The sequence below is a fragment of the Aristolochia californica genome, unplaced genomic scaffold (genome assembly GCF_029961685.1).
Source record: "Aristolochia californica isolate CCGP_79_NKW_82.1479 unplaced genomic scaffold, dmAriCali1.0.hap1 SCAF_16, whole genome shotgun sequence".
Lineage (NCBI taxonomy): Eukaryota > Viridiplantae > Streptophyta > Magnoliopsida > Piperales > Aristolochiaceae > Aristolochia > Aristolochia californica.
In genome coordinates, this window is record NW_027181837.1 from 19,302,396 (window position 1) to 19,321,725 (window position 19,330).

The 19,330-nt window shown below is 35.4% G+C and overlaps 1 protein-coding gene across 1 annotated transcript; it reads left to right on the forward strand.

Moving 5' to 3' along the window:
• The first annotated feature begins 6,379 nt into the window (after positions 1 to 6,379).
• Positions 6,380 to 12,058, forward strand: LOC137952821 (14-3-3-like protein GF14 iota). Its single transcript, XM_068799892.1, has 7 exons — positions 6,380 to 6,554; positions 8,853 to 9,159; positions 10,578 to 10,665; positions 10,747 to 10,856; positions 10,929 to 11,077; positions 11,547 to 11,593; positions 11,690 to 12,058. The coding sequence occupies exons 1-7, from the start codon at positions 6,482 to 6,484 to the stop codon at positions 11,693 to 11,695; spliced, it is 780 nt and encodes a 259-aa protein (XP_068655993.1). The 5' UTR covers positions 6,380 to 6,481; the 3' UTR covers positions 11,696 to 12,058.
• Positions 12,059 to 19,330: the final 7,272 nt, after the last annotated feature.

Here is a 19,330-nt window from a genome sequence, read left to right on the forward strand (position 1 = left end):
CCTAATACAATTCTTATTATTATCAATTGTCTCTACTCCACATCATTGTGCCCAAGTCTCTCCATTTTTTTGGGCCAAAGAAGCATTGAATCATAGGTTTTGAACCATTCTAGTGATGCACTTCCATTTCTAGTAAATCACTTGTCCTCATTTACCCCATTGGATTTGCTTCTATTATTACCTTGTGTAGGTATAGGTTGTTGATCTCAAAATTTTCATTAAGATACTTTTTATGACAAACAACTCACGTTACTATCAATGTGTATTAAAAATGTTTTGCAGTTTAAAAAGTTCTAAAGAAGATTTTTGATAACATGTTCAACGATCGGTTAAGGTCCAACCAAACAACACATACGAAACAAGAGAAAGCAACTCGTGCTAGAAGACATGTTATCCAAATAACCTAACAACTTCATTCAACTAAACAATAGAGCTTAACACAATAAGCAAAGCAAAACCACCCAACTGAGCATCCCTCATTCGAACAGATAGAAGAAAGAAAAGCCGCCTAAATAAGGCATAAAAAAGAAAAGAAAAAAATAAGGTCAAGCAAAGAAGGTCGTCCAATTGACTACGATATACTAGAGGTCACATGCAAACATATTGAACAATTATAAAGGAGTTAATGAAAGCTAACCACTTGACTAATGCTCTATAGAACAATAAGAGAAGGAAATGTCTTGGGTTGAAGATGTATGCCTGGACGATCGGATGAGCAACACCTGTGAAGGCATGAAGAAAAAGAGATTCATGAAGATGACCAAGGAAGATGACCACTAGACAATCCTTGATTGGACGACATAAAAATAGGTTGCTATCTAGAATCATTCTCCCAGACGACCCAACAACTAAGCCAAAGAAATTGAAGGCCCAGAAGAAAAGAAAAAGGCATTTAATATAGACCATTTGATCCATCCCTAGTTGCTTGAACCACATGTTTTAGAAAAGTTATTAAACAAGATTGAATGATTAGATTATGCCAAGATATGTCTCCAAAATTATATCTTATTAGCATCTCATTAAAAAATTTTAAGTATTTTCTTGTGGATTTTAATCAAAATTTGTCAAGATTTCAAAAAGGACAAAATGTCTCTTCTCAGTTTAACAGTTCAATTTTTGAATGTTGAGAACTAACTTAGTTAAGTTGATTTCATCCCAAGATTAAACTCTCTCTACTCCTAAGACAAAAATGACCACTCCTAAGGTGCCCTAGTACTATGACATTGAATTTGGAAATTGCAATCATGTATAAGAGTTACTCAATAAAGACGTAAGTACTTGTGTTTTTAATTATTTTCTTATCTTGATTCTTGCTAGATCTAGTGTACCATTACTTTCAAATCTTATTGTTTGTTCTTTCAAGCATATCTAAAGTGGCATTTGTTTAGATTTAAAATTATTTGGGGCATTTCAAAAGGGACTATTGTATTGCATTGATGATTTGGGGGTTGCTTCTCAAATCCAAGTATTATTAAGCTCATACTTCAAAGTTTGGTGATTGATCTTAGTCTAGCAAATTTGAACTCAAAGTTATTCAGTTCAAATCCCTAACTAGTGAGCTTGCATTATGGAATTTGTTTTAAGTCAAGCTGCTTTTATAAGATTTTGCCCCATTTAAAAAACAATTTAGATTAAGCATATATTTGCGATAATCTAAGGAGCCAATTGAGTTGTTATTACATTGTGTAGATCGGTGTCTCTATCTTATATGTTTGAATTCAAAATTTGCCTTTTAAGAGGTTGTTTTATTAGGTTTAAGTAAAAGCAAGTAATGCTGGCACAGTTAATCATGCCTTTAGCTAGGAAAGACCGTCTTCATTTCAATTTTATTGAGGAAAACCTTGTGTAGTTGAGTAGAAAAAAGGTGAAGCCTTGTTGTTTCTATTAAATTGTAAGTCTTTGTGTAGGCAAGTGATACTTAAAATCCCATTACTGGGTCTTGGTCGAGTGTGCCTAATGAGTTGTTGCTACAAATCCCTATGTGGGTTTGGGCAAGATTGCTTAGTTAGCTATTGGAAAATCCTTTTGTGTTTGTTGGATAACCTAGTTTGTTGTTGTATTCCCAAGTGAAGGCAAACTTTTGTAAGTTGATTGTTGTGGTCAATTGAGTGCTATCATTCACTTTGCTAATGTTTTTGTGTCATACATGGGAGACTTTAATATGATAGCAAAACCACCAAAAATTTCAATCTCCCAATCCTATTAGGAGGTTCTATGCAAGCTCTCTCTTATACACTTTGCACACGCCCCTAGGTACTAAGAGTTTTTCTGCTATCTCCTATAATGGTTATTGCCCTGTTCAAATCAATGGTACCCTTCAATCAGTAATCTTTCACTGCATTCTCCCTAATGGTTGGTGTTGGTGTGTAGTGAGTCATGATTTGCCCTTGCTTGGTAGTTAGGCGACATGAGTTGAGACATCCTAACCAGCCTCCACAGTAACCTCTGAAACCCTCCTAACTCCCTCTATATGTAGTATTTTGATTGGCCTTAGAGATAATATGCTATAAATGCTATTTGACAACCCAAGCTTTGTGATATTGAACTCCAAGGTGGAGAGTCTTTGGAGTGGATTGACAATCTGAAATACTATTGTGGACTATTTATGTGTTCTTTGTGGTTTGAACGCTTGTGTATATTTCTTTGATTGTGAAACTAACGTTATACACTGAATTACAAATAGAATTTTGAACTCATAGGATTCAGGTTAAACGAAGAAAAGGAGTTGAATTTAGCAGCAGGAATGTATCTTTGGTACATAGATATTTTTATAATATCGTAAGGGTTATATGATTGAAATTTACACTTTAATACAATTAGTTCTAGATTTTTTCCTTTTTGTTTGTAGGCATAAATACTATAAGTAGTTTTATAATCATTTTCTATGTCTACACAAACACAAAAAAATATTTTGATTATAAATTTGATCAAAATAAAAATTATTTTCCTGTAATGGCAAAAATGATCTCTTAATTCCTAGGTATCAAAAGTAAGTGAGAAATCATTTGTCTTCCCATATTTATAACCACTATGTTGGAACGGTAACTATAAGTAGACGAGAGAGTTGCCCTAATCAAGGTTCAAACTCCAATAACCTTTCATTAAATCGACTATATCCTATATCAAAGTTAGGAGATGACACTCTTGTATTTTTCAAATAACACTAAGAAACCAAATAGGATCTAATAATGGTTTATTGATCACAGTTGCTAGATTTAAAACTCTTTTTTTAGCTTCTTTGTGCATGGTCAACTCTCATCAAAGGTGAAATTGATGACATTCTAAATCACCTCATGTTGCTTTAAAATTCTAAAGGTTAATATTCTGAGTTAGAATTTTAAGTAAGATTTATTTTGGTCTTATGTGAGAAAAGTGGATTTTTTGTTTAGACAGAAAAGATGTTGTTTGCCTATAAGAGAGTGTGATCAACATTTTGGCCTTTCGAATTATAAGTAATACTTTCTAATCAATGTTGTGAAAAAACAAAGTAGACCCAAAATAAGTTGTTTATAACAAAGACTGGAATGCAAATTGAACCAGGTTCAATCGGATCCAATCCCTTGTTTGAGTTATAGGTATGTAAGACTTGGAGAAGAAGATAACCCAACTAACCCAACCAGGTAGTGGAATCATTAGCATTGTGGAAGGGTGCAATTTCAACACTAATACGGGAAGAGGGTCGTGCTCAATAGAAATGGGAGAAAATCCCTCGTTGTCCTTGCATGGTAGCTATGAGGATGAGGACTCTTCCCCCGCCACCACCAGAAAGGAGGGAGGAGAGGCTGGAAGTGGGTTGTGCTCAACAGAGAAGTCCTAGTCATCGTTGTATGATAGCAATGAGGATGGAGACTCTTCCCTCGACACCACCAAAAAAGGAGGGAGAAGAGGTTGGAAGAAGGTCGTGCTCAACAACAATGGGGGTTGTTGCATGGTAGCAATGAGGATGGGGACTCTTCCCCCGCCACCACCAGAAAAGGAGGGAGAAGAGGCTGGAAGAGGGTCGTGCTCGACAACAATGGGGGAGAAGCCCTCGTCGTCATTGCATGGTAGCAATGATGATGGGGACTCTTCCCCCGCCACCACCAGAAAGGAGGGAGAAGAGGCTGGAAGAGGGTCGTGCTCAACAACAATGGGGGAGAAACCCTCGTCGTCATTGCATGGTAGCAATGAGGATGGGGACTCTTCCCCCCAACACCACCAAAAAGGAGGGAAGAGAGGCTAGAAGAGGGTTGTGCTAAAAAAACAATGGAGGAGAAGCCTTCCTCGTCGTTGCATGGTAGCGAATCCCCCCCCCCCAAAATAAAAAAAAAAAAAGAGGGAGGAGAGAAGAGGGTAATGTTCAACAGCAATAGGGGACAAGTCCTCGTCATCCTTGCATGGTAGCAATGAGGAAGAAGACTCTTCCCCCCACCACCACTATAATAGAGGGAGGAGAGATTGGAAGAGAGTCATGCTCAACAGCGATGGGGGAGAAGCCCTCGTCGTCGTTGCATGGTAGAAATGAGGATGGGGACTCTTCCATCGCCACCACCAGAAAGGAGGAAGGAGAGGCTGGAAGAGGGTCGTGCTCAACAGCAATAGGGGAGAAGCTCTCGTCGTCTTTGCATGGTAGAAATGAGGGTGAGGACTCTTCCCCCGCCACCACTAGAAAGGAGGGAGAAGAGGCTGGAAGAGGGTCGTGCTCAACAACAATGGGGGAGAAGTCCTTGTTGTCGTTGCATGGTAGCAATGAGGATGGGGACTCTTCCCCGCCACCACCAGAAAGGAGGGAGAAAAGGCTGGAAGAGGGTCATGCTCAACAACAATGGGGGAGAAGCCCTCGTCGTCGTTGCATGGTAGCAATGAGGATGAGAACTTTTCCCTTGCCACCACTAGAAATGAGGGAGAGGGTAGAAGAGGGTCATGCTCAACAACAATGGGGGAGAAGTCCTCATTGTCGTTGCATGGTAGCAATGAGGATGGACCCTCTTCACACCACCCCCCCACACCACCAAAAAGGATAGCCCCCTTTCTCTTTGAAAATCCTAATTTTACTCAGATTTGCAAAGAGGAGGGAGGAGGCCACCATGGTGCCACCCTCCCCTTTGATTGATGGATGGGCAAGGGATTTGTCTAACCTCCCTACTATGATACGACGAGGGCCCCTTCAAAAGCTCCACACAGAACGAGGTACATGGAAGGAATGAGGGATGAACCTACCCTCAACCCTTTCTTGTTGTGTGGAAAGAGGGGGGGGGGGGGGGGGGGGGGGGGGGGGATCTTCGTCAAGAGAGACTCATGGGGGAAGGGGAGGTCCAGGCCACAAGTAGGTATGTGTCTTTAGCTCCTATTCAGATTTATTAATTATTTATTTTTTAAGTTTTTATTTTCTTTGATTATATTAAATTATCGATTTATTTATTTTACTTATTGGAAATAATAAAAAATATTAAATAAAATATAATCACATTAGTATGTTATTAATGTAATACAATAGTAAATTAAATCATTATTATTGACAACATAATCATGATGTAACCCAAATTGTAAAAAATAAATTGAAGGCTTCAAATATTAGCTCTTGGAAATGCACTCATTCAAATCTCAAACTCTTCTCTTTGAGTCTAACCTCTATTTTTTGTTGTCCTCTTCACAATCATTGAACTTCCCATTTGCTTTCTCTGTCTTAGTCCCATATGTGACCATCAAATTCCTAGAGGAAAGTTTGTGTTACTTTTCGAAATCTTGTCAATTGAGGCTTGCATTATTATTCTTTTTGTTAAATAGACACCCACATGTGTAGGGGTATAAGCCAATATGACTTGCTGGATCGATATTCCTTTGGTGTTTGTTCTACTATTTCTTTAATTGATCAACCTTTTTTGTTCAATTAAATTTTTTTGTGCAATTTACCTAGGGGTGGCACGAGCCAAATCAAGCTCAAACCTACATATGTTCGAGCTCAGCCTCAAGTTTAAAATTAGAATCAAACTCGAAATCAAACTCGATTTAGCTTGCTGCCACCCCTAAGTGTTCTTAGTTAGGCTTGTCGAGGAATGGACCCGCCGGTCTAGCTCCGTCTCTGATTTAAGCACAATTTTCGGACCTTCCGCGTTCCGATCCGATCGTATATGAGCTGCTTTGCCCCTTCTTCGCTTATCACTACAGGTTGGGCCGGGGACAGCCCGCCATCTGGTTCTTCTGTAATTTCCCAGCAAACCTCAACAGACGGCTGCGACAGCTTTGCTTAGACATCGAACATATCCGCAGGCGATTATTTTGGCTTTTGTTCAAACTGCAATACCAGCACCCGGATCGAATCGACCCTCTCCAACTTGCTCGATTTTTAACCACGGAATTTCCTATATAAACCCGCTTTCAACATTTGCCCGTCCTTTATTTTATTTTACGCTGTTCCTGTCTTCTTTCCACCCCGCTCGAATCCTTCGGTTTTCTTTTTCTTCCTTTCTTCTCTGCGGATTTCGACTGCTTCTTTCTTTCGATGTCGACGGAGAAGGAAAGAGAGAGCCATGTCTACATGGCGAAGCTCGCCGAGCAGGCCGAGCGTTACGATGGTGAGGCTTTGGCCCGCGCTCTTTCTATTGCTCAGTTGCTTGCTGGCATTTCTTTCCGTTTTATTTTGGGAAAAAGTTCGGGGTTGATTTTCAATGGTATTGTCTGGCATCGAATGGTTCATCTTATTATTGTCTATTTGCTGCCTCTTGTTTTGGAATGATGTGGAGACGAATGACGGGTGACTCTTTCGCCTTTCGCTCATTTTGCTTTGATTCGTCAATTATTTTCTGATTATGACCTGCGTTGCTGATACTTATGTTGCCGTTTCGCTTATAATCTAGCTAAGCAGTGTGAATGCCAAGTGATTGATCTACATTTTGCTATTTATTACTTTTTCTGAAGATGCTGTGGTTTCATTTCGGACTTGTTGATGTGTAAACGGCGTGCTTTGAACCTGATGAAGTGCTTAGGTCATGTTTAAGTTGACGATCTGCTGCATTTGGGCATTCATTTTATCCTAGGGACATGATTTTGTGCATTTGTTTGTTGTATTCATTTACTTAATACAGTACTTTTTTCATGAGGTATTTGAAGATCTAAGGTCTACCAAAGCACTAATCAGATTGGTAGAAATGTCAGTTTCGTATTGTTATTTAATGGACTCTTAAAACTGCTTTAATAACAGTTGTGATTTTCAAGATTTTCCTGTTTTTCATTCTCATTCTCATTTTGGAAATAAAGACTTTCATGTTTTCTGACCTACATGTCCTTTTCTTTTTGTGATTCTCATTTTTCCACCTTCACAATGGAAAAAACACTGGAGAACATTTACTTCTTCTTGCTTGGTTTTATTCTCTTTCTATCATTTTTTAGCATGACTGATGACTTCACACAATTAGGTCTTGTCATGCTTTTCTGCAATCATATTTCTAGTTTTCAATTTGTTATTTGTATTTAGGCTCTGGCATTCGGAAAGTATAGTTTATGTTGCATTTGGCTGTTACCACTTTTCCTTTTTATCATTTCTCACTTTAGTTTCAAGCATACATTTACTGCATTCAAGAAAAAATTGTAGTCTTTAACTTTATCGTTCTGTTGTATCTGAAACCTCGTTGTCTATATTGAGTACATTTTAGATTTCAAGTTCTCCACCACAAATTATCCTTATTGCATGTCATATTAAGTATGTTCTTTGGCTATTCAATACAAACTGAACTGCAGCCCAATTGTGGAGCCACTACAATCTGTTTATTTGCAGACATTTATTGGATTATCAGAACCCATAAAGCCTCTGTCAGCATCTGTATAACCTCATTATAAAGATTAAATTCCTTCTTTTTATTTATTATATCTGTTGTGCTACTGTTTTAATCCGCTTTAGTTGATTCGACTATTTGCATTAACTATACTGTGAAAGTACTAAATTGCCAGCAGCAAATGTTGCACAACTCAACGACCTTGATTTTTTTTTTAAATATTTGTTTTTGTTTCCCTGTTATTCGCACCGTGTAGAATCGATCTTAATGAGTCCCTCTAGCTTCTTTCTAAGGAAGTGACAAAAGCTGATTGATTTTGCCATTTGGACAAAGTGGTAACTTCTCATTGTTTTTGCAAAACTATTGAAATGTTGAGAGGTTTTTAGATTGATATGCCATCACCTGGATTCGATTATATGCTGGTATTATGTTTTTTGGTTGCCACTCAGATATTCTTTCAGTCATTCTATGAGCAATGGTCAGTGTCTTGGCAGTATGCTGTATTTGTGCAGGTGTTTCAATGCATTTTGTGCTTGGGAACCATTTTGATTTTGAAGGTGCACATTTGGAATGTAAGATTTAATTGATGGGTCTTTGTTTTAGACAAATTGTATATCCTAAAGAGTGGGGTTTGGTATTTTTGTTGTTCGTTTATATAGCATGCTGTTGCATGGGCTATGGTGCCCCTTTAAGGAATCCCTCACGTTTGATTTTTAAGGCTTGTTACTGTCTTTCACGTTTGATTTTTAAGGCTTTTTACTGTCTTTTGAAATTCATTTGGCAGTTACCAAGCGGACTAACTTTAACAAGAAAACTGGCATGGTTGCATTGTTATTGTCTACTCATTTTTATGCACTGGAAAAGAGTGCCATATCACCCTTCATATCTGCATTGGTACTTTCTATACTGTAGATCTCATGAGCGGGTGCTACTTTTGTCTTCAAAATTGGATGCTATCCTGATGCTTTTATATTTTAATTTACTTTCTTCTGCTTTGTTCTAATCCATCATTTTTGCCATTTAAGATCTTTTTGCTGCAGTCAGATTTTCTTTATCTTTTCATCACATTTTTTGTTTTTTTTTTTTGGTATGGTGATTTAGAAATGGTGGAAAGCATGAAAAAAGTAGCAAGGCTTGATCTGGAGCTGACTGTGGAAGAGCGGAATCTTCTTTCTGTGGGCTACAAGAATGTCATTGGGGCACGCCGTGCATCATGGCGCATTATGTCGTCAATTGAGCAGAAAGAGGAGTCTAAGGGAAATGAGCAAAATGTAAAGCTCATCAAGACCTATCGCCAGAAGGTGGAGGAGGAGCTCTCAAAGATCTGCCTTGATATCTTAACCATCATAGATGAACATTTGATCCCTTCATCCAGCACTGGTGAATCAACTGTTTTCTACTACAAGATGTAAGTGTTATGTGAAACTAATTCTTGTCGTTGCAAAGAATGACCATGCCCATTTTTGTTCTTTCTATTGTTTTTACCGATTGCTTGTGTAGAGTGAATAAATTTTCGAGAACTGTGCCCTTCTTCCTATCAACTTTTGGGTTAATAAAAATGATAAAAAGGCTATTAGAGGGAAAATTTGCCTGGCAGTACTTGTATGATCTAATGTTTTCATTAACTATATGGTTTTCTCTTTGTTATTTTTGTTCAAAGAATACAATAAAATGACACCTGAAGTGGTGAAAGACATGAAAGAAAAAAAACACAACCAATCAGCTATGCCGGACCAAATGGTTTGTGTAGAATCATAATAGAATATGCAAATTTTTTGGTGCTTAATGAATTTATCTTAGAGATGGTATATGAAGTGGAAGATAATATAATTACTGGCATTAAGCAGGATAAGTGGAAGAGGGAGAAATTCTTAGGCAATATTAATTATTTTTTTCTAAAAAAAGGAGTCAGTGGTAGCTGCAGAAGTTGCAATTAGTAAGAGCATTCAAGGGTCATCATGGCTGCATTTTGGCTGACTAAAGCTAAACTGGAGCATGGTATATGAAGGGTCAGCAAAGTGATAGATATTTATTCTCGTCATGTAAGATATTAATCCTCAAACCAATCAGTTGAAAGCACAGCCTTCCAACTGTGCTACTGAGGAAGAACTTTCTTAAGAAGCTGGCTCTCATCCTTTAGACTAACCTCAAATGAGAAAAATGGAAACAATGTTTGTGCTTGCCTTTCCCCCTATTTTGACTCCTCTTATGCTAGTATGAAGTCCATACAGTAATTCAACTGTAACTTATCCTTCTGACCTTAGTAGTGGTATTGGACATCCAAATATGCTCTTCTTAATAGCTAATTGAGCTACCATCCAGATAAGAGATTGTTGAAATTTTGATGTTTCAAATGGTTCTTAGCTACATACGAGTGCTTATATGCATTTATAGAACATGTTGCTACTGTTAAACGAAGATATGTTGTGCATACTTTGTAAATTGGTCATTCAGATATGTGGTCAGGTGAAAAATGGCTCTTGTTTTGCCAATTGTTTTTAATACCAAACATATCTTGATTGAGATTCATGTAATTAGTGTTTCTTATGATTATGAACAAAATTTATTGCTGCTTTAAGAGTAGTGTTTACTTTTGCATCACCACATAGACAACATACCTGAATGAAACAACAGAATATACACAGGAGACACATTGCTTGCAGATTGCAATGTATATATAACAAAAACACACGCATAATAAAGGGGGGAAAACAAAAAAAGCTAAAGAGGATGCGTAAGGAAGGGAGGAAGGCCATTTACCTAATCTGTATCTTCCTTAAAGAATATCTATTCTTCTCATTTTTGTCATATACATGCAAAATGCAGGAAAGGTGACTATTATCGCTACCTTGCGGAGTTTAAGAATGACCAAGAAAGGAAAGAAGCTGCGGATCAGTCCTTGAAAGGTTACCAGGCAAGTGGTCACTAAAAAAAAGTGCCGAATTCTTTTCTGGTTTCAATGCCTGTTAACACCTGTTCTGTTATTTCCTATTAGGCTGCTTCAAACACTGCAAACACAGATCTTCCATCAACACATCCAATCCGTCTTGGTCTTGCATTGAACTTCTCTGTGTTTTATTATGAAATTATGAATTCCCCTGAGAGGTAATTTCGCTATCTCAGATATCCATTTATGGATGAATGAAAGAAATTTTCTCATAAGATGCTACTTTCCAGGGCTTGTCATTTGGCCAAGCAAGCATTTGATGAGGCCATAGCCGAACTAGACACATTGAGTGAAGAATCCTACAAGGATAGCACCTTGATCATGCAGTTGCTGAGAGACAATCTCACCCTGTGGACCTCTGATTTACCTGAAGATGGAGGTAGTACTTTTGTTTCATTTATTGCTTAATTCGTTAAGAGGGAGGAGGCCACCAAGGAAAATTAAAAGCAAGATAACTAGAGAGAAGAAAAAAAAAAAAGCAACAAAATAGGAAAATTAAAAAATGAAATTCATAAAAATAAGAAGACAAAAACATGTACTTTGTTAGCACTAAATTGTATGAGGTAGCACTATTTTTCTGGAATTATAATGTAGCCTTGGATGGAGATTTAGAAATATTACTTTACGACTACTAAAGAAACATTAATTTCGTTGCTGGTTACAGCTGGAAGTGACCAGCTTGCTGTTTAAAAAGTAATAGGTTGCTCATGATTAAGCAGCAGTCTCATCTTATTAAGCAAACGTGACTTGACTCAGTAATGTAAATGGAACCTTTTTAACTTCACTTTGTCCAAATGGAAATGAATAATGACATACTCTGACACGATGCTTTTTTTGGAATTTTGCAGGGGACGAAGGATTCAAGGCAGAGGAGGTCAAAGCTGCTGAGCCTGAGGTAATCGACAGAACAAACAGGATCTGTCTTTTTCTTTCCCATCTTATTTTAGAGTCTTATTTGCAATTGACCTTGACAATCTATGGTATTTTGCAGCAATAAATATCAATTTGGAGCTAAGCAATCTCATTGCCAGTAAAGTTGCTGAACTATGCAATATTTTTGTCCTCTGAAGCTGGTGTTTTTTTGTTGTTCGTGACACAAGATGGTTTGACATCTTCCAGACCATCTTCCTTAGCCTCTCTTGTTGTTTTTCAGTTCCTTTTTTATTTCCCTCTTTTAGTTTTCCTTTTTTATGTTAATGAAGATGAAAGCATCCTCTATATGCCTGCGTTTAGGATAGCGAGTTAGGAGGGTGCAGGTGCGTCTTTTTTTTGTGTTTTTCTGTTACCTGCCGCAGAACTCTTGTTGCCATGGGATATCTTGAACCCTCTCAATATAATCTTCTTCTATTGTTAAATTAAATTCTAACTATTACATGCGGTCTTGATGTGGTTTTAATGTTAAAGATTGCAGAGCGAACGAATAATAATAGAAGTAAGACTTTGAAATAGAATGCTCGAAAAGTTGACGGACTACTTGTTGTAAAGAAGCCGAAGGTATAGGTCATAAACAGTTTAGCGTGAAAACAAATGCGAAGAATGCGAATGCATCACAAGACCCAAGAATGCCTGTGCTCGAGTGTTCTGGGCTTTGCAGGCAATTCCGTGTGTCCCATTAACCACCCAAAAGGGCCAAAGGTACTCTTCTTTCGTGCCTTTGCGAAAATCTCGCGCTCCAGTTTGCAGCCTTAAAAAGAAAGAAAAAGAACAGAATCTGTCGTGAGGTATGGGTACTTTTCCCGCATGGGGGCTGTCAACAACTAACAAATCTGACAGGAATATCACTTTTAATGTTGGTGGACTTCAATCGATCTTTTACGTTGCCACCAGAACCCAAAAAGGTATCCTTCTTTTTTCTTTTAGTTAAATATTTGACCTATATGAAATTGTAGTTCACGTGCCAATCTTAAGCCTCTCCCTTTCTTTGCCATCGCCCAATGCCTATTGCTTTGTCCCTTTTAAGCAATATCCTGGCTGTCAATGAAATTTCAATCTTAAGAGTTATCACTTATATAATAGATTATGAAGAAGCAAATTTATGCCCTTTTTTTGGGGGAGTTTTATTCCCTCTCTCCCCTCTTCCTTGCCATATTTACTGAAATCAGCCTGAGAATGATCAGGGAAATCTAGTAGCTATCAGAAAGTGTGTAGGAACGATAAGTTGACATCAATGACATGACTCTCACGACAGCCCCTACTCCATCACATCAGTACGAGGAACCTTTTCCAGAGTAGGTCCAATTCTATCGGGATTCCAACTTGTCATTTATTCATAAATTGACAGTAATTCCAAGACAGAAACATCTTTTATACTACTCCCTTTGGAATGTTCAATGAATGGGCCCTTCCCCCCGGCCAAGCCACAATCATCCATTTATTACCTTTTCTTCCCACCCAAACAATTACAGTGCCATGCAAGGAAAAAAGAGCAATGAGGTCTGGTTTGTCCATCTCCTTCTGGGAATTTCACTCATCTGGAGTCATATTCTAAGTATGAAAATGTGTTCTGGGCTTCATTCGGTTTGGTGTGTAATGTAATGAATGCTTTTCTTTAATGTTTAGACCAACATTAACGCCTTTTTTAGATCTCTCGTGGAATGTCCACTTTACATCTGAAAAGAGAGAGAGAGAGAGAGAAAATCTTGATAATGATGAAAGTGATAGTTGCAGGAGCTGATAGTTATGCCAAATATGTGGATTGTGAATTGCACCTTAAGTGCTTGATATTGACTAAGGGATAACAAGTGATGATTGATATGTTCTTTCCAACTGTGTTGAATATACACAAAAAGATAAAGAGTATCAAGGTAGGCTGACACCTTTGATTAGAAAAGCCATATTCCAAGGCACAAATTATAAGTGGATAGGAGAAGCAATTGGTTTTAAAAAAAAAACTAGTGATTGCATTCTTGCTTATATATGAAATTTAACATCACTAGAAAGGTAAGTGAAAGTACAACATCTTCATAAGTGTTTTGTACAAATTACAATAAGACTTGAAAAGATGGGAATCTGTCTTAGGGTATAAATTTATGTTGCCCATATATCAATGGGTAATACATTAACTAATAGACATTATTTCCCTTTTCGTTCAAGACAAGCAACTCCTTATAATGGTTTATTTCCCATTTATGATTCTTAATTGGTAGCCAATGCAACTCCTTATAATGGTTTATTTCCCATTTATGATTCTTAATTGGTAGCCGCATTGGGTGATTATAGCTAGTAATTTGTTTACTTGGTGGTTCATTGCACAGTTTTAGTAACGACACAAATGGATATTGAGGTATATTCAAATAATCTTTTCCTTATGTTCCAACTCATTGCTTTCATATGTTTAATAATTTTTATTTTTCTACTTTTTGTTGAACAAGGTGTATTCATTTCCACTTGAATTAGTTAGGAGCTAGAGATATAGTAAAACTCAATAATTATATCTATCCTCTATAGTAAGCAAAATCCTCTTCTTCTTTTTTAACTAGGCCTCCCGAAGGATTTGAGATTGTCTCACCTCGTTGATTCAAGTTCAACTTAAATTTAATTTAAAAAAATCAAAATCAATACTGCTCACGTCTTAGCTAATAATTAATTCAAATTCAAATTGACAATAGATAGATTGGGACCGTCAACCATTTAACTTTCTTATCTTACCAATATGTAAACCATCTATATAAGCATTCTACTATCATCTTTATATTTGCTTGGTTCTAATTAACTATTCTATGTTTATATTCTAATTCTATTCATACTACTATGCTTGGATTAATTGTTCTCTACATCTGTTTTTTATGTTTATAATTTTGTTTTTGTTAATTGTATAATCGAATAGAGCCTAATTTGACTAAGCCCTGAGACCAGTTTGAGATATCTTTAGAGCCTTTAATAGAGTCATTGTTCTTACGCTCTCCAATCTAATGTTTATTTTTTTGGGCATTCTACGAATTTTTCATGTGGACGATTTTGATGATGCAACTTCCCATTCCTCCTAGCATGAGCAACATCATCTTCTATGGAAAATCGATGCTTCATACTCTTCTAATGTTTCTTTGCCCAATCTTTGATGATTTTCTCATGTAACAACATTGTGAAAGTCTTCTTCCTTGTAGGAGAAGCTTCTTGTTTCTCATAGGCTCTTAGATGAGTTTGACATAGGAAGTACAACAACCTAGAAACGCCATTTATCTGTTATTTTCTCCTACAACATATCTTTCTACTTCATTTTGTTGTCTTCTCTCAATAAAACCGAAGATCTCTATTTTTTTTCTCTAAACCAAAATTCAACTAACAAGATTATATGCTAGCAAATAAAAAAAATCATCAAACTTGACTAGATGATAATTGATTAACAAAAATTTAAACTCTTCAACTAATCCAATCCATAATGATAATTAATCAAATCTTCCAAAGAAGCGACAAAAGAGGATTATAGAGAACTCTTCAAAGACCCAAGCATGTAAGGGACTCTTCCAAATTCTTCTTTCAATCTTTGAGAAGATATAGGATATGTGCTAATAGTATTTTTACAAGATTACCAACCAAACTAACATATAACAAATATCATATACGATACTTACAAAATCTTTGAACATAGTACTCTTTCAATTTATGTTCTACTTTTTTTTTTTTTTGTCAATTTTTGTGTCAATGTTTGTTTAATGTTTTGGGGGGCTCTCCTTCTTCCTCCTCGAATCGATACTTTCCAAAATTAGTTTAGTAGAGAAAAAAAAGGAAGGGGAAGGCAAGAGACCCTATCCAATCAGTTGGCTTGTTCTATTGAGTAAAACTTAGAACATAAATCAATTTTTTGAATGAAGACTATGAAATATCTTATGAAATCCCAATTCTCTTCCAAGGTTTAGTTTATGTTTTGAATTTTTATCGATCCTCCAATTTACATGCTTTGCTTTTGGTCATGCCATGTTTTCATTGTATAATCTACTAGTGCTCTAATTTAATATAATTCGCTTTTACATTTAGTATCTATTTTCATATTATCTACTTTTACATTTATTATCTGTTATTATTTGAGTTTTGTCATCCAGTTATTATGAGATAATAGAGATGTGAAAGATAAGGGAGCACCAAATAGTCCTAGAAAAGAGAAAATGACTCCCAATAGAGATCTAAAAGCACACAAGATTGCCTTTGATGCCAAATAATAGAGAGCACATGTGCCAAAAAAATTAAAATTGTCGTAAATCTTTCAAAACAAAGGTGATACAAGTAGACATACTAATGCTAAGAAAGGAACAAAAGTCTTGCTTACACCAAAGGCCAAGTTGCATGAAAAACAGTCGTTAGTGAACAATGCCAAACTACATGTACATAATGATATGGTGATATTTTTGACTAATGATTTACTCTGTTTGTTGTGATGTCTCAAATTTTGGTACATTTGACGGTTAACACCAAACCTCTATAAACCTAAACTTTCGATTTAATCTTTTCTTTCTTTTTTTTATAGTTTGAGCAAATATTAATTATGGGGAGTAATTCATCTCGTTTTGGGTGGAATTGTTAGTAAGGTTTTTGCCTTGACGAAGAAAATGAGTCATCATGACCTACATTTAGATAAATATCCAGATAAATAATTAGTTTAAACATTAATCCTACTACAATTAGTAGGTACCAGTTAAGTGTGCAACTAGTCGTAAGGTGCTCACGTGTTAAAGATTTAGGCCACATAGATCACAATTAGTAAAAATTGAATGTGCATTACAAAAGTTAGTAGTTAACAAAATCTCTTAATTGTTCAAATATGCAAATTGTTAACAATTAACGGGAACCCTCTGTGACCAACTAATCCTAAGGACTCATTAATCCAATGGCCATAACAAGATGCACCAGTGACCCTACTAATAATTAGTAGGTCACAGTTACATTGAGATAAACATCGTAAGTTCCTCATAGTTTTTTATGAATATGTTTTAGTGTTGTTTAGGGCTTGCATCTTTTTCTATTATATGTGAGCTTCACTCTTACTCTATATTTATATTGATCTTATGTTAATTTCTAGTTTATATCACTCTCATGTGTCCTCCTTGGTTAGAAAGGGAAGCACTCCTATTTGTGCTAAATAGGGCAATATTGCAAGGGTGGGCAAAACCTCATCCTCTCACTATATTCCTCCTCCCTCCAGTGATGTTGAAAAAGGCAAGGGCACTCTGTAGGTGCCAAAAGACAGAAAATTGAGTCCTCTCTCACTAGGAAGTTTCCTAGTCTAGTAATCCTTTTTAGCTTTGTATTTTCTTCTTCGAGTATGAAATTTCCCTTTTAATTAAAATTTAGTTATTTAGTTTGAATAGGAGTTTGAGTAAGATTCTAAATAGCCTTTTTAAAATAAATATTTAAGGAAAATGAATCCAAGGGATATAGCACATTGAAGTCTAATCATATTTGTCCTTGTGTGTGTCTTTTTCTCCAACCATCTTTCGCTCTCTCCTCTCTTGTTTTTCTTTTACTCTCTCTCCACAACTTGTTTTAGTCATAATCCGGAGACTGAGGTTTGTAGCAGAGTAATAGTTCTTATAGGTAGTTAAATCATAATATTTTATCAATATATTATGATTATAAGTTTAATACAATAATAAGCTCAATACGATAATCACAAGATATGCTCGTACATCTATCAATCAGTACAATGTAGGATAACGACTTTGTGTTTAGGGACTTATATAATGCACTTATTGTTGCCTTGTTGTTAATGATGAAATTCATTTACTTTTGTTTTGTCTAGTTCATGTTTTGGTTTTTTTCTTCTCTTATTTACATTTTGACAAAGGCAAAACCAACATTTGAGTACAATGAGTTTGTAAAGTAACATGTAACATATACAAACTTTTGTATCGATAATTATAGTTAATAATATGTTAAACTTCATGTTAATATATAAGTGTACGAGATTTGCTAGTCTCATGGAGAAGTACAGTCGTCTCATCCGATCACCTGGAGGAGAGTAAATTACTTACATAAGCAAAACACGGTTATTCACCCTTTTTTAGCAACTTGATGAGACTAGCCTCTTTCAACTTGTATATAAAAGCTTTAATAGTTTTTTTAAATGTGAGAATATTATTGAAAATCTTCAAAATATGCAAATAGAATTCTTTTAATAAATTTATTAGTTTAACATAAACAACAATAGCTTATATATCAATAAATGATAAATCCCTTTTAAAATCACGCATTGTTATTTTTAGCACAAGGAACCCTACTCTCTTTGATGCATTCAACACGAGCCATTTATTTTCCATCCATATGCCCTCCAATTTGCACTTGAATTCCTTCTGTATATGCTTGCTCAGTTAATTCAATAGCCTTTTTCACAGCCTTTCGAAATGAAACTCTATTCTTTAATTGTAGAGCTGTGTTATGCATGAATATTAGGCTTCCCATGAAGTTTTGTAACTCTTGTCATCGCGATGTTGAGTCTTATGTTTTTAGAATGAAATATTTTCTTTACATCAATCAGAAATTCATGGATTCCTCATGTTTGACCCTCGATTAACAAATTTAGAAATCCAATATAAATTATGACTTGAATCAAATCTTCAAAATTCTTTTAGGTTATGTAGTTTTATTCTTTCTATTATTTTAATTGAAAAATAAATATAATATTTTTTTGCATGTAAAAAATGTAAAAGAAGTTCTCTAAACAATGAAATAATCATTTGCAAAAGTTAATCAAAACCAACACTTTATTGGACATTTATCTTGTGGCTAAACCCTCAATAAACAGTATTCATCCGTGTCTAAGAAATTAAATTTTTTCTCTAAACAATGAAATAATAATTTAAAAAAGTTAATCCAAACAAGCACGTAATTAGACAGTTATCTTGTGCTAAACCCTATTGATCTTAGAAAAGTCAATATCTTTGTTGAGTTACACATAACTAAAAAGGAGAATTTGATCATTATCTTATTTTTACTAACTATTTTTGGGAATAATAATGGTTGATTTTTTTTTCTTTTCTAGGGGTTCAGAACAAATTGTAAGGGAAATGACGGGAGAAAGGGCATTCTCTAAGAAAAGTGACGATTTAAGCATTAGCCGGCGGAGAAAAATAATTTTGAATTTTTTACTTGCTAGGTTTTCTTCTTCTCTTCTCGTTTGGAAATAATGGCATTTGATTGTTCTTCTATCTTTGCCTATTGTTGTGGTAGGAATCCTTGATGAAGTTTTGATGAAGAATTAGAAGCACTTCCACTTTGAAAGAATCTCATAATGGTAATGGCATTTTGGTAAATTAGAATAATAAGTATTAGAATATCTATATAGGGTTATTTTAAGAAAGTTTATTTTAGTAAATTAGAGAATAATAAGTATTAGAATTTCAATATCTTAGTAAGATTATTTTGGTAAATTAATAAAAATAAAATCAGAATTTCAACATAGGGTCATTTTTATATTTAACATTTGATTAAAGGGGTATTTTTGTACTTTTATAATAATTTTTTTTTATATATTTAATTAAATATAAAGCCTTAGTTTAAATTTGTAATATTTACTTAAGTTGGAAAGATATTTTATTAATAAATTCCTTCAAATATTTCCATTATACTTTCTAATGAACACACAAACATAAAAAAATAATTTTTGTCGAAGACACTAATTAAAAAAAAGTACATTCTTTAG